Source organism: Loxodonta africana, chromosome 2, assembly GCF_030014295.1.
Source record: "Loxodonta africana isolate mLoxAfr1 chromosome 2, mLoxAfr1.hap2, whole genome shotgun sequence".
Taxonomy (NCBI): Eukaryota; Metazoa; Chordata; class Mammalia; order Proboscidea; family Elephantidae; genus Loxodonta; species Loxodonta africana.
In genome coordinates, this window is record NC_087343.1 from 88,393,547 (window position 1) to 88,409,024 (window position 15,478).

At 36.9% G+C, this 15,478-nt stretch overlaps 1 protein-coding gene across 14 annotated transcripts in view; it reads left to right on the forward strand.

Moving 5' to 3' along the window:
• The window catches only part of XRCC4 (X-ray repair cross complementing 4), a 342,053-nt gene that overhangs the window by 134,463 nt on the left and 192,112 nt on the right, over positions 1 to 15,478 (forward strand). For all 14 annotated transcript variants that reach the window (XR_010318853.1, XR_010318852.1, XM_064273781.1 and 11 more), the window contains 2 exons: positions 1,759 to 1,911; positions 3,586 to 3,692. Coding sequence is in view for 12 of the 14 variants with exons in the window: in XM_064273781.1 (XP_064129851.1) it covers positions 1,759 to 1,911; positions 3,586 to 3,692 (260 nt within the window). In the remaining 2 variants the exon portion in view is untranslated. The remainder of the gene's footprint in view (positions 1 to 1,758; positions 1,912 to 3,585; positions 3,693 to 15,478) is intronic.

Sequence of the window (15,478 nt, forward strand, 5' to 3'; positions counted from 1 at the left end):
ATCTTCAGCAAATTTTACTTGCATGTGATTTTTATGATACTGTTTGCTAATTTCTGCATTCTGTTGGGTCACCTTTCTTTGGAATGAGCATAAATGTGTACCTTTTTTTTCTTCCAGTTGGTTGGCCAGGTAGCTCTCATCCAAATTTCTTGACATAGATGAGGGAGCACTTCTAGCATTGTATCCATTTCCTGAAACATCTCAGTTGGTATTCCATTAATCCCTGGAGACTTGCTTTTCGCCAGTGCCTTTTGTACAACTTGGTCTTCCTCCTTTAGTACCATCGAGTTTCTTGATCATATGCTACCTCCTGAAATGGTTGAATATCAGTTAATTCTTTTTGGTACAAAAAAAAAAAAAATTTTTGCGTGTATACTATCCGTTTATGTTATGAATTGAAAAAGGTATTTGCAATGAAGAAGTGGTTGGTCTTGCAATATTCTATCATGCGATCTCCATAGTCCTTTCTATTACCAAGGCCATATTTTCCAACTACCGATCCTTCTTGGTTTCCAACTTTTGCATCCAAGTACCAGTAATTATCAATGCTTCTTGATTGCATGTTTGATTAATTTCAGATTGTGGAAGTTGCTAAGCATCTTAAATTTCTTCATCATTGGCCTTAGTAGTTGGTGTGTAAATTTGAATAATAATCATATTAATTGGTCTTCCCATCCTGTCACTGAAAGCATTGTACTTCAGGCTAGATGTTGAAGGCTTTTTTTTTTTCCTGACAATGAACATGATGCCATTCCTCTTCAATTTGTCATTCCTGGCATAGTAGACCACATGACTGTCTAATTCAAAATGGCCGAATGCCAGTCCATTTCAGTTCACTAATGCCTAGGTCATCAATCTTTATGTGTTCCATTTCATTTTTGGAAACTTCCAATTTTCCTAGATTCATACTTCAGACATTCCGTATTCCGATTGTTAATGGATGTTTGTAGGTGTTTCTTTTCCTTTTGAATTGTGCCACCTCAGCAAATGAAGTTTCCAAAAGCTCCATCCACATCCTTAAGGTCGACTGTACTTTGAGGTGGTTTCAAACCACGGATCTCTTGGTTAACAGCTGAACGCTTTAACCAGTGCACCACCAGTGCTCCTTGTGGTACAGTGGTTAAAGCGTTCAGCTGCTAACCAAGAGGTAGATAGTTCCAATGTATCAGCTGTTCCATAGGAGAAAGATGTGACAGTCAGCTTTCTTAGAGATTACAGCCTTGGAAATCCTATGGGGTAGTTCTACACTATCTTATAGGATTGCTCTGAGTTGGAATTGACTAAGCAGCAGCTGGTTTGATTTTGGTTTGGATATTTTGAGGAGGCAGCTCTTCCCCAGTCATATTTTGATTGTCTTCCAACCTGAGGGGGCTTACCTTCTGGTACTATATCAGACGGTATTCTACTGCTATTCGTAAGGTTTTCACTGGCCAATTTTTTTAGAAGTAAATCTCCAAGTCCTTCTTAGCCTTAGTCTGGAAGTGCCGCTGAAACCTGTCCACCGTGGGTGCCTCTCCTGGTATTTGAAATACCCATGGCATAGCTTTCAGCATCACAGCAACATACAAACTACTACAGTATGCCAAACTGACAGATAAGTGGTGGCACTAATCTAATTATTTGCTTTATGTCAATGAAATAATATGTACAAATAATTTTTAATTGTATTTTCTTTGCAAAACTTTCTAGAAATCATCTTGAGCATTATACTGAATAATATTAATGATAAAAAATACACAATTTATTTATCTGTTTTAGATTTGAAAAATGTGTGAGTGCTAAGGAGACTTTGGAGGCTGATCTTTATAAACGGTTTATTCTGGTGCTGAATGAGAAGAAAGCAAAGATCAGAAGCTTACGTAAATTGCTAAGTGAAGTTCAAGAACTAGAAAAGAACGCTGAGCATGACAGGTATTTTGCCTTTCTGTTTTTGGATGACAGATACATAAATTTAAGTGGATTTCCCTCCCAAATTTAATGAAAGTTTGGTTACAACTTTTTAAGCAATCAGAAATCGTTTGTTTTTCTGGAGCTGGGTGCTTGCTTCTAGGCAGGAATGCAGTGGGCTGGAGAATTCTCAGCATCGTCTCTCAATGTCTGTCCAACTGTCATACTTACCCTTCTGTAAATCATATAACTGGCATGAGGTTTATCTAAATATTGATTGCTCAATTCTTAGAAATAATTATGAAATATATTGATTAATACTTAAAAAAACCTTTTATCTTCTGCATAACTTGAGAGTTGGATTCACATTTGTAAATTTGATATTTAAGCAATGGTTAACTTTACAATCAAGTTGCTAATGTTAGCCTTCAGGAAACATTAATTTTATTTGAGCTTTTCTGTACCCCAAGTACTGATTGGACTGTGATTACCTCTCTTATCCTTCTATCTGGTTTTCTGTGGGAGTGTGTGTATCCTTGAGTCTCAAGGAAGACTCATAAATGACTTACAGCTGATGTGGTTTTGGGCAATTACAATTTTCTCAAGAATAAGTGACTTTGGTTAGGGTCTATTGCACTGAATCTGTGAGAAAGCACAGGTTTGCTAGAGAACATAACATTTAATGTCAGATGGTCTTACTTCAAGTGCTAGTCTGGCACTGATAATAATACTGTTAATGTGTCTATTCATAGATGGCTTTGGGCAAGTCCTTTAAAGCTCTGTGTTTCACTTTATCCTCATAATGAGGATAAAAGTACCTGCCTCTTAGGATTTGGAGTAGGTAAATGAAATGTAAAACTGCTTTGAGATCAGTAAAATACTAAATAGTCTCTGACATACAGAAAATAATTAGGTAGAGTAATATTTTTATGGAAGAATAATAAGTGATGAAAATCTGATTCAAAAATTAATTATAAAAAAATAGTGTGCATTAATCCACATTAAGTGAAAGAGAAACTGTTTCTTAAGAGAATTAACATATTTTTAAGGTAGTTTCATCCAAATCATATGTATTTGAATATATGTTCTTTTAATTGAATCTTTTTCAAGGAATACTTTCTATAATTAATTGCTAGTTAATTTGATACCTAACCAGGAGAGGGCCAACAATTTATAAAGTTACATGTCTTAGTTATCTAATGCTGCTATAACAGGATACCATAAGTGATGGCATTAACAAACAAATGTATTTTCTCCAGTCTAGGAGGCTAAAAGTCCAAATTCAGGGTGACAGCTCCAGGGGAAGACTTTTTTCTGTTTGCTCTGGGGAAAGTCCTTGTCATCAGTCTTCCCCTGTTCTAGGAGCTTCTCAGTGCAGGGACCCCAGGTTCAAAGGGCATGCCCCACTCTCAGAGCTTCTTTCTTGGTGGCATGACATTACTCTCCTTTATTTGATTCTCTCTTTTATATCTCAAAAGAGATTGACTCAAGATACAACCTAATCGTGTAGATTGAGTCCTTCCTCATTAACATAATTGCCTTTAATCCTACCTCATTAACATCATAGAGGTTAGAATTTACAACACATAGGTTAATCACATCAGATCATAAAATGATGGCTCACATAATACTGGGAATCATGGCTTAGCCAAGGTGATACACATTTTTGGGCAATACAATACCTTTCTCTATTTTCAGGGGAACTGCAACCTGTTCTCAGTTGAGTGCTGGCAGAGATGCAATATATGATGAAAGTACTGATGAGGAAGGTGGAAACCAGCCTGAGCCCTCTGTGTTATCTCCAGGTAAGAAAATATACTCATTTTCTTTGTTGAGTATCTCTCTTGGGCTTATTACTCTGATGACAATAAACTGTAATGCAAAAATGTTCTGAACAAAATTTTCTACAAAAATTCCTTAGGGATTTTAGTTTAAAACCTCAATTTCTTTCTTTCTTTATTGCACTTTAGATGAAGATTTACAGAACAAACCAGTTTCTCATCAAGCACCTAACACACATTGTTTCATGACACTGGTTAACAGCCCCAGGACATGTCAACACTCTCCCTTCTCCACCCTGGGTTCCCTGTTACCAGGTTTCCCGTTCCCTCCTGCCTTCCAGTCCCCGCCCCAGGGCTGGTGCGCCCCCTCAGTCTTGTTTTGTTCCATGGGCCTGTTCAGTCCTTGGCATAAGGGTGTACCTCGGGAGTGGCCTTGTTACTGAGCTGAAAGGGTGTTCAGGGGCCATACTCTCAGGGTTTCTCCAGTCTCTGTCAGGCCGGCAAGTCGGGTCTTTCTTTTTGAGTTAGAATTTTATTCTATAATTTTCTCCAGCTCTGTCCAGGACCTTCTATTGTGATCCCTGTCAGAGCAGTCAGTGGTAGTAGCTGGGCACCTTATAGTTGTACTGGACTCAGTCTGGTAGAGGTTGTGGTAGATGTGGTCCATTAGTCCTTTTGACTAACCTTTCCCTTGTATCTTTAATTTTCTTCATTCTTCCTTACTCCCAAAGGAGTGAGACCAATGGAGTATCCTAGATGGCCACTCACAGGCTTTTAAGACCCCAGATGCTACTCACCAAAGTAGAATGTAGAACATTTTCTTTAAAAACTATGCTATGTCAGTTGAGCTAAATGTTCCCCGAGACCATGGGTTCCACAGCCCTCAGCTCAGCAATTCAGTCCCTCAGGGAGTTTGGATGTGTCTATGGAGGTACCGTGACCTTGCCCTGTACAGGTTGTGCTGACTTTCCCAGTATTGTATACGGTCTTACTCTTCACCAAAGTTACCACTTACCTATTTTTCTATAAAGTGTTTTTCCATCCCCACCTCTCGCCTCCCTCGTAACCATCAAAGATTGTTTCTTTTTGTATGTAAACCTTTTCATGAGTTTTTAAAGTAGTGGTCTCATATAATATTTGTTCTTTTGTGATTGACTTCTTTCACTCAGCATAATGCCCTCCATATTCCTCCATGTCATGAGATGCTTCACAGATTCATTGTTGTTCTTTATCATTGTGTGATACTCCATTGTGTTTGTTTATCCATTCTTCTGTTGATGGTCTTCTAGGTTGTTTCTGTCTTTTTGCTATTGTGAACAGTGCTGCAGTGAACATGGGTGTGCATATGTCTATTCGTGTGACGACTGTTGTTTCTCTAGGTTGTATGCCTAGAAGTGAGATTGCTGGATCACATGGTATTTCTATTTCTAGCTTTCTAAGGAAGCACCATATTGTTTTCCAAAATGGTTGTATCATTTTGCGTTCCCACTAGCAGTGCCTAAGAGTTCTGATCTCCCCACAGCCTCTCTAACATTTGTTATTTCCTGTTTTATTGATTAGTGCCGGTAATGCCAGGGAGAGGTGGTATCTCATTGTGGCTTTGATTTGCATTTCTCTAATGTCTCGTGATCGCGAGCATTTCCTTATGTGTATGTTGGCCCCTTGAATGTCTTCTTTGGTGAAGTGTCTGTTCATTTCCTTTGCCCATTTTTTAATTGGATTATTTGTCTTTTTGTTGTAGAGGTGTTGGATTTTCTTGTAGATTTTAGAGATAAGACCTTTGTCTGATTTGTAATAGCCAAAGATTTTTTCCCAGTCTGTAGGTTATCTTTTTACTCTTTTGGTGAAGTCTTTTGATGAGCATAAGTGTTTAATTTTTAGAAGATCCCAGTTGTCTAGCTTATCCTCTGGAGCTTGTGTGTTGTTGGTTGTGGTTTGTATCCTGTTAATGTCATGTATTACGGCCTCTAGTGTTGCTCCTATTTTTTCTTCTATGAACTTCATAGTTTTTGGCTTTATATTTAGGCCTTTGATCCATTTTGAGTGAGTTTTTGTATATGGTGTGAGGTATGGGTCTTGCGTCAGTTTTTTGCAGATGAACATCCAGTTTTGCCAGCACCATTTGTTAAAAAGATAATCTTTTTAAAACGTTAAGCTCTTAATGTTAAAAATAAGTATTATGAAATCTAGCAACTCGTTGGCAACAATAAAATAAGCAAGTATGCACAACCAAACTAAGGTATACTATTCTCATTAAGTAAGGATCCTTAATCAATAAGTAAGATGTGCCTTCATGCCAAGTATCACCAGCTCAAACCTGGCTACCTTAAAATGTGAGATCTTATCTAGCCAAAGCTACAGATGGGGCAGTAGAGCAGGATGATCTCGGATGCCTTAGACTATCCTGAGGTTGAAGCCTTCTGTCACTATTCATAAAAGGGTTTGTAGTAGGGTAGGATGAGACAGAGGAGCAATGAAGGGAAAATGGTAGTTCAGTTTCAAGCACCTGATCCTTATTAAATCCCCCAGATCAAATAGCAAGCAGATTTTTAAATCCCTGGGTTATTATTATTCTACAGTTTTATAGATTTGCTAGGGGCAGTGGAAGCAGGTGCTCCTAACTTATACTCAGATGGTTCTAACATAAGGCAAATATTCTCAAAAATAAGTGTTTGATTAATTTATTTAGCAAATATTTTTTGAGTTCCTGTTGTATACCAGGGACTTTCCTATGTAGTAGAGAGTGAACCACGAAAATACCTGCCTTCATGAAGATTAAATTCTAGTCAGAGAAAGAGACAGTAAACAAGATGAATGAACAAAATATAAAGTATTTTAGGCAGTGATAAATGCTAAAGAGAAAAATAAATCAGGGAAAGATTATAGAGTCAGGCTGGAGGTAGGAATGAAGTTTGTGATTTTAGCCAAAGCACCCAGAATAGCCTCAGTGAGAAGGTAACAGGTCTATTTGGGGGCAGAACATGCCAGGCAGAAATAGCAGTTAAGTACAGAGACCCAGGAGTGGGAGCTTGCCTGTTACGTTCAATCAATAGCACGGAGGTCAGTGCGCACAAAGGGCGAAGATCCAAACCTGGGAGGATCAGGAGATAAAATCAGAGAGATAATGGAGCCAGTTCATGTGTATAGGGCCTTGTAGGCCATTGTAAGAACTGCACATCTGACTTTGAGTTAGATTGGAAATTGTTGTAGAATTTTAAGCACTCAAGTGACATGATTTGAGTTGAGTTTTAATAGGATTAGTCTGGCTGTTGAAGTTCAGAAGAAGATATAACAGATGAGAAGTTTATTCAACAATTGGGTAAAGGAATGGAATGACTTAGACCAGAGTGATAACAGTGGTCGTGATGAGCAACAGGCAGATTCCACATCTATTTAGACAGCAGGATTTTTTCATGAAGTGGGTATGGGGCATGGGAGAAAGAAAGGAGCCAATGATGGCACATTTTTTAGATTGAACTACTGAAGGAAAGGAATTGATTTACTGAGATGGAGAGAATGTACAATGAATGGACAAAGACATAGGAAGGTGTCTAATTGAGGTGATGGAAACATACTGATAATTGATTAAATTAGTTGATTGATTAAGCCAGATTCTGATCAGATTTGAATTGGATCATAAAGTGACAGTCACACTTGTGCAAATCAGAATTAAGTTTCTTTTCATTTGGAGGTTATGCTTATTTTACATTAGTGCCCCATTTAAAGTGAAATCATTCTTTAATTAGCAAATTTATTCAGAAGGTCATGGAGAAAATCTATATTCTTTCTAGTTTAAACTTCCAAAATTTTTATTAAATAAAATAGTCTATTTTTATCCCATATTCAGAGTATCTCACCACCCTTTGAAGTAGATGAAAATTATTGTTGAAGAGAAAATATATGGTTAAATATAGGTATATGAGTATGGAATACTTTATGTGTTCTGTCTATTTTAAGCCAAGCTTTAAGCTGTAATTGCACTATTTTAAATTTGGCAAAATTTCTCTTCTCTTAAAAAATGTTCAGTTCATTCCATACTTTTTGTATATTCTATATATCATTTCTTTAAGTCATATCTACTCATTATGTATTTAATCTATAGGTTTCTGGTTCTAATTTTTTCTTTTTTACATTTTACTTTTTGGTAAGAAGTTTTGATGTCAAGAATTAATAGCATTTTATTAGAACTTTTAACTATCCTCTTTCCCTTCTGCTTCAGTAAGAAATAGTAAGGAAACTGAAGTTTGCCAAGAAAATAATGAATCTCAGCTCTGAAGTGCTTGATATTGAACTAAGAACTAGATTACATTTATCTGAGGGGAAATTTTGTATATGTTAAATGACAAAATGGGTCTTGTTATAGTTTACCAGATTCCATAATTTATTCTTTTACTGTAACAAAATATATTCTTACTCCATAGCAAAATTATCTTGTTTTTGTGTGCAGCTATATCTTTTTAGTGTTTTTTATATTAATTATTGCTATGTATTTGGAGCACAGCAGTGAAAATTTCTTCCTGAACTCATTCTGCTATTTTGACAACAAGTTGTTTATTCGTAAGCCAAAAGAACAAAAATAAACCCATTGCTGTCGAGTCAATTCCAACTCCTAGTGACCCTATAGGACAGAGCAGAGCTAGACTATGTGGTTTCCAAGGAGTGGCTGGTGGATTTGAATTGCCAAGCTTTTGGTTAGCACCCAAACTCTTAAGCCACTGTACCACCAGGGCTCCTGTTTATTCTTAGAGCACAAGTAAGTATGTAAATTTATTCTAAATGTTACAAGTTCACGTGCTTTTCCTACAATAAAAACAAGAGACAGAGAGATTGATGGGGTTTGATATATTTACTCTGTTTTTCAGAAAGCCATTTCTTTAAACGGCTGAATGTGTAACACACTAGTGATTTTTATTATGTAAATGGATTTTCATCTTTAATTATTAATATCTCCAAATTTTATTATTAGTTATTCACTATATGTTCTCTAGTATTCATTCAAGGAAAAAATCTGTTCACTCTTATGTGTATATTCAGAAATAGGATAGAGATATTGTAGTTTGTAGAAAATTGATAGGTAACAAATTTTATGATAAGCAATCTGTTTTATTATTTTCTTGTCCAAAGTCTTTAGTTGTTCCCTGATTATTAGGATTGTTGAGACAATAACTAATGATAAGTGGCCTAATCTAATAAATTAGTAAATTACATAATGTTTATACACTATGTAGCATGAAAAACCGTTACAATATTCACTAACAATTTATTGACTGAAAGGAGATCTCCACAGTGTTCTGAAACTTTTAACATCACATTTTTCTCCAATGAACACCACTTTACAACTGGATTTTGTGTTTTTCTGTAGCAAAATTTACTTTCCCCAAAATTTCCAGATAGATAGCAATGGTATTACAGACTTTATTTCTTAAACTGTTACTTTATATACTAAGACCCTAGAATTTATAGGGGTTTTACTTCATTTCAGATTAAGTTTATGAAAGAGTTACTGTGGTCTATTCAACACTTGGATTATGCTTTACCCCCATCTAGTTGGTATTGAATCTTTGTGGCTTTAAAGATTTCCTGCTTAGTCTTGACTCCCCTTTGCTCCCAAAAGTTTTTGCTTTTTTTAATTCAGTGGAACCCTTTTGGGTTATAATATTGTGAAACAACTTGCCGTACAGGAAATACTCTGTTTTTTTGTATCCAAATAAAGATAGCATCTGATGTCCATGTCAGTGGATGAGCTTCAAGTTAAACTAGATTTGCTGTATATTGTTGGTTGCAACAGAACCTCACCAAAATATATAAAGATATAAGCAGCCTTTAGTATAACATCTGAGTTTCAAACATTCCAGCACTGTAACCAGGCAGCTTTTCATTTGCCCCAACAATAGCTGAGATACTCCAGAAACCAATTTATGCTTACGCAGTTTTTTTTTTAGTTTTACATACATTGTTTTAGAAGCATTTTGATGCTGTAATAAAAGTAGAAGTACATCAAATCAATTTTTAAATATCTATGAATATTCTCAGAGTTTTATCCACAATTATGAAACATTTCCTAGTCTTAACATAAATCATAAAGTGTGAATATTAAGTGGAAAAATTTGATTTATTTCATAGAACTAGAATCTTTCTGGTGAGGTATTTTGAAAACTTATGCTTTAGTTTAGACACATTTGGATGACTCCTAATTAGCTAGCCATCACAACAGAAATTATTTTAATAGGTCATTAATAATTTTAGTAAATAATATTTTTGAATTATAATTATTTCTATTAATAGAAATTGACAACATTTCCTACAAGTAGAGAATAACTAAATCAGCCTTACCTAAAATGTAAAATAAGAAATATACTTTTTCTAGAATGTTTGACCCTTCTCAGATTCACATAAAAAGTAACAGCCACTAAAAACAAATGAAATAAGCTTTCTTACCACCTTTCTGCATAATTATGCTGAAACTTAGCACATTACTTTAATTAGGCCTGTGTTTTTTAACCAACAAGAAGATTCATGTATAACTTTATAAGTGATTTTGGCATTTACTTAGTTGGTGGGCTTCCTGAAAGGAAGTGTGATTATAGAATAACCTCTTTGAAAATAAAAGAATGGCTATGTCAAACAGTTGGTGCATACTGATATAGTAGGTTTTAGAAATAAAATAGGATCCAAATTTTCTAAGTGTCAAAGTGCTTGTTGCTTTGAACAGTGAATGTCTACTCACAGAGGGGATAACAATGTGTACTGCCAAAGAGATTGCTCAGAAACTCAGCTTTAGAATTGAAGATTATGTCCTTAATCTTATCCAGTTTGTTTATCACAGACATGTTTCTTCATAGTACAAAATAAAAAACTTGATTTAGTAAAACTGGAAGAGCAGTACTAGTGCATTTCCTAGCAGTAGTCAGCTCTTATATGTAAGAAGTGTGCTCCGGAATGGCATTATATAGTTCAGAAACCAATATTTTTTATAATACTAGAAGATATAGTTCAATCCCAGATTGCAGACGAGGGAAGGGGCCTAGAAAAGTTAAGTACATTGGGCTTGGTTGTACAAGGGGAAAAAACTAAAAAGTTTTTTTTTTTCTCGCAAAACAATAAAGTTCCACATTTTCACATCTGATTTTGAGATAATGTTTTAAAAAAATAAATAACCTTGGAAATTTCCTAACTCTGAGGAAATTGCCATTGCTGTAATAGAATAGAATAATGAGGATACTTATTCTCTCATAGTATAGGAAGTATCCTATTTGTGTATAAAATTTCTGGAAAGATAGCTGTTTTAGTTATCTAGTGCTGATATAACAGAAATGCCATAAGTGGGTGGCTTTAACAAGCAAAAATTTGTTCTCTCACGGTTTAGTAGGCTGGAAGTCTGAATTTAGGGTGCTGGCTCTAGGGGAAGGCTTTCTCTCTCTGCTGGCTTTGGAGGAAGGTCTTTGTGCCTTTTAATTTCTGCTCCTGGGTGATCTTTATGTGGCTTGGCATCAATCTTGCCCTTTCTTCTCACTTGCTTGTTTGTTTAATCTCTTTTATGTCTCAAAAGAGATTGATTCAAGACACATTCTGCACTAATCCTGTCTCATTAACATAACAAAAACAACTCATTCCCAAATGGGATTATAACCACAGGCATAGAGATTAGGATTTACAACACATATTTTGAGGACTATATTCAATCCATAACAGTCCACCCTTTGGCACCCAAAAATTCTTGACCTTGCCATATGCAGAATATACTCACCTATCACATTATCCCACAAGTCTTAAATCAACTCCAAGTCTAAAATCTCATCTTCTGAATCATCTTAATAAAATATGTCTGAGACTTTAGGCATATTCCATCCTGTGGCAAAATTCCTCTCAATTTGTGAACTGGTAAAATCCAGATTAAAAGTTAAGTTTCCAAAGTACAATAGTGGAACAGGCACAATGTACACATTTCCCTTACAAATGGGAGAAATTTTAGGGAAAGAAGGGATAATGGGCACCAGGCAAGTCCAAAGCACAACAGAACAATTTAGCATTAGCTCTCAAGTCTTAAAAATAATCCTCTGTTTCTGAGACCATCTAGGCAATGATCTCAAAGGCATTGACTAAGACACACCCTACACTGATATGGTCTCATTAACATAACAAACAAGACCTATTTCCAAATAATATTACATCCACAGGTATAGGAGTTTCATATTTACAACACATATTTTGGGGGGATATAATTCAATCTATAACATGCAGATAGACTCATCTTAATACAAATGCTATTGTTGTTATGTTGTTAGGTGCCATCCAGTCTATTCCGACTCATAACGACCCCGTGTACAACAGAACTGAACACTGCACAGTCTTGCACCATCCTCACAATCATTGTTATGCTTCAGCCCATTGTTGCAACCACTGTGTCAATCCATCTTCTTGGTGGATCCTCCTCTTTTTCACTGACCCTCTACCAAGCATGATGCCCTTCTTCAGATGTCCCTTCTAATAACATGTACAAAGTACGTGAGACTAAGTCTGTCAATCCTTCCTTCTAAGGAGCGTTCTGGTTGTACTTCTTCCAAGACAGATTTGTTCATTATTCTGGCAGTCCGTGGTATATTCAATATTCTTTGCCAACACCATAATTCAGAGGTGTCAATACCTCTTCCATCTTCCTTATTCATTGCCCAGCTTTCGCATGCATATGAGGTGATTGAAAGCACCATGGCTTGGGTCAGGGGCACCTTAGTCTTCAAGGTAACATCTTTGCTTTTTAACACTTTAAAGAGGTCTTTTGCAGCAGATTTGCCCAATGCAATGTTTCTTTTTTTTTTTTTTTGATTTCTGGACTGCTGCTACTATGGGTGTCAATTGTAGATCCAAGTAAAATGCAGTCCTTGACAACTTCAATCTTTTCTCTGTTTATTATGATATTGCTTATTGGTCTAGTTGTGAGAGCTTTTATTTTCTTTATGGTGAGGTGTAATCCATACTGAAGGCTGTAGTCTTTGATCTTCATCAGTAAGTGCTTCAAGTCCTCATCACTTTCAACAAGCAAAGTTGTGTCATCTGTATAACGCAGGTTGTTAGTGAGTCTTCCTCCAATCCTGATACCTTATTCTTCTTCACATAGTCCAGTTTCTCAGATTATTTACTCAGCATACAGGATGGCTAAGTATAGTGGAAGGATACAACCCTGACACATAACTTTCCTGACTTTAAACCACACATAATCCCCTTGTTCTGTTAGGATGACTGCTTCTTGGTCTATGTACAGGTTCCTCATGAGCACAGTTTATTGTTCTGGAATTCTCATTCTTTGCAATGTTATCCATAACTTCTTATGATTCAAACAGTCGAAAGCCATTGCATAGTCAAAAAAACACAGGTCAATATCTTTCTGGTATTCTGTGTTTTCAGCCAAGATCAATCTGACATTACCAATGATCTGCATCATTTCATATTCTTTTCTGAATCTAACTTGAACTTCTGGTAGTTTCCTTTCAATGTACTGCTGCAATCACTTTTGAATAATCTTCAGCAAATTTTTACTTGTGTGTGGTATTGATATTGTTTTATAATTTACCCATGCTGTTGGATCGCTTTTCTTTGGAATGGGCAAAATGTGGATATCTTCCAGGCAGTTGGCCAGGAAACTGTTCTCCAAATTTCCTGATGAAGATCAGTGAGCACCTCCATTGCTGCATCCCTTTGTTGAAACACCTCATTTGGTATTCTGTCATTTCCTGGAGCCTTATTTTTTGCCAGTGTCTTCAGTGCAGCTTGGACTTCTTCCTTTAGTACCATTGGTTCTTGATTACATGGTATCTCCTGAAATGGTTGAACTTCAGCCAATTCTTTTTGGTACAGTGACTCTCTGTATTCCTTCCATCTTCTTTTGATGTTCCCTGCGTCATTCAATATTTTCCACCATAGAATCCTTCAATATTGCTACTCAAAGCTTGAATTTTTTCTTCATTCAGCTTGAGAAATGCTGAGGATGGTCTTACTTTTGGTTTTCTAACTCAAGGACTTTGCACATGTCATTATAATACTTTATTTTGTCTTCTTGAGCTGCCCTTTGAAATCTCCATTCAGTTCTTTTACTTCATCATTTCTTCCGTTCACTTTAGCTACTCCACCTTCAAGAGCAAGTTTCAGAGTCTCTTCTGACATCCATTTTGGTCTTTTATTTGCTTTCTGTCTTTTTAGTGACCTTTTGCTTTTTTCATGTATGACGTCCTTGATGTCTTCGACAACTTGTCTGGCCTTCAGTCGTTAGTATTTAATGTGTCCAATCTATTCTTGATGTTGTTGTTAGGTGCCATCGAGTCAGTTCCGACTCATGGCGACCCTATGCACAACAGAACGAAACACTGCCCCGTCCTGCGCCATCCTTACAATCGTTGTTATGCTTGAGCCCATTGTTGCAGCCACTGTGTCAATCCACCTCGTTGAGGGTCTTCCTCTTTCCCGCTGACCCTGTATTCTGCCAAGCATGATGTCCTTCTCCAGGGACTGATCCCTCCTGACAACATATCCAAAGTATGTAAGACGCAGTCTCACCATCCTTGCCTCTAAGGAGCATTCGGGCCACACTTCTTCCAAGACAGATTTGTTCTTTCTTTTGGCAGTCCATGGTATATTCAATATTCTTCGCCAACACCGCGATGCAAAGGCGTCAACTCTTCTTCGGTCTTCCTTATTCATTGTCCAGCTTTCACATGCATATGATGTGATTGAAAATACCATGGCTTGGGTCAGGTGCACCTTAGTCTTCAGGGTGACATCTTTGCTCTTCAACACTTTGAAGAGGTCCTTTGCAGCAGGTTTCCCCAATGCAATGCGTCTTTTGATTTCTTGACTGCTGCTTCCATGGCTGTTGATTGTGGGTCCAAGTAAAATGAAATCCTTGACAACTTCAGTCTTTTCTCCATTGATCATAATGTTGCTCATTGGTCGAGTTGTGAGGATTTTTGTTTTCTTTATGTTGAGGTGTAATCCGTACTGAAGGCTGTGGTCTTTGATCTTCATTAGTAAGTGCTTCAGGTTCTCTTCACTTTCGGCAAACAGGGTTGTGTCATCTGCATAATGCAGGTTGTTAATGAGTCTTCCTCCAATCCTGATGCCCTGTTCTTCTTCTTATAGTCCAGCTTCTCGTATTATTTGTTCAGCATACAGATTAAATCGGTATGGCGAAAGAATACAGCCCTGACATATACCTTTCTTGACTTTAAACCAATCAGTATCCCCTTGTTCTGTCCGAACAAGTGCCTCTTGATCTATGTAAAGGTTCCTCATGAGCACAATTAAGTGTTCTGGAATTCCCATTCTTCGCAGTGTTATCCATGGTTTGTTATGATCCACACAGTCGAATGCCGTTGCATAGTCAATAAAACACAGGTAAACATCCACCTGGTAGTCTCTGCCTTCAGTCAGGATCCATCTGACATCAGCAATGATATCCCTGGTTCCACGTCCTCTTCTGAAACCGGCCTGAATTTCTGGCAGTTCCGTGTCAATATACTGCTACAGCCGTTTTTGAATGATATTCAGCAGAATTTTGCTTGCGTGTGATATTAATGATATTGTTCTATAATTTCCACATTCGGTTGGATCACCTTTCTGGGGAATAGGCATAAATATGGATCTCTTCCAGTCAGTTGGCCAGGAAGCTGTCTTCCATATTTCTTGGCATAGACGAGTGAGCACCTCCAGCGCTGCATCAATTTGTTGAAACATCTCAATTGATATTCCATCAATTCCTGGAGGCTTGTTTTTCGCCAATGCCTTCAGAGCAGCTTGGACTTCTTCCTTCAGTACCATCG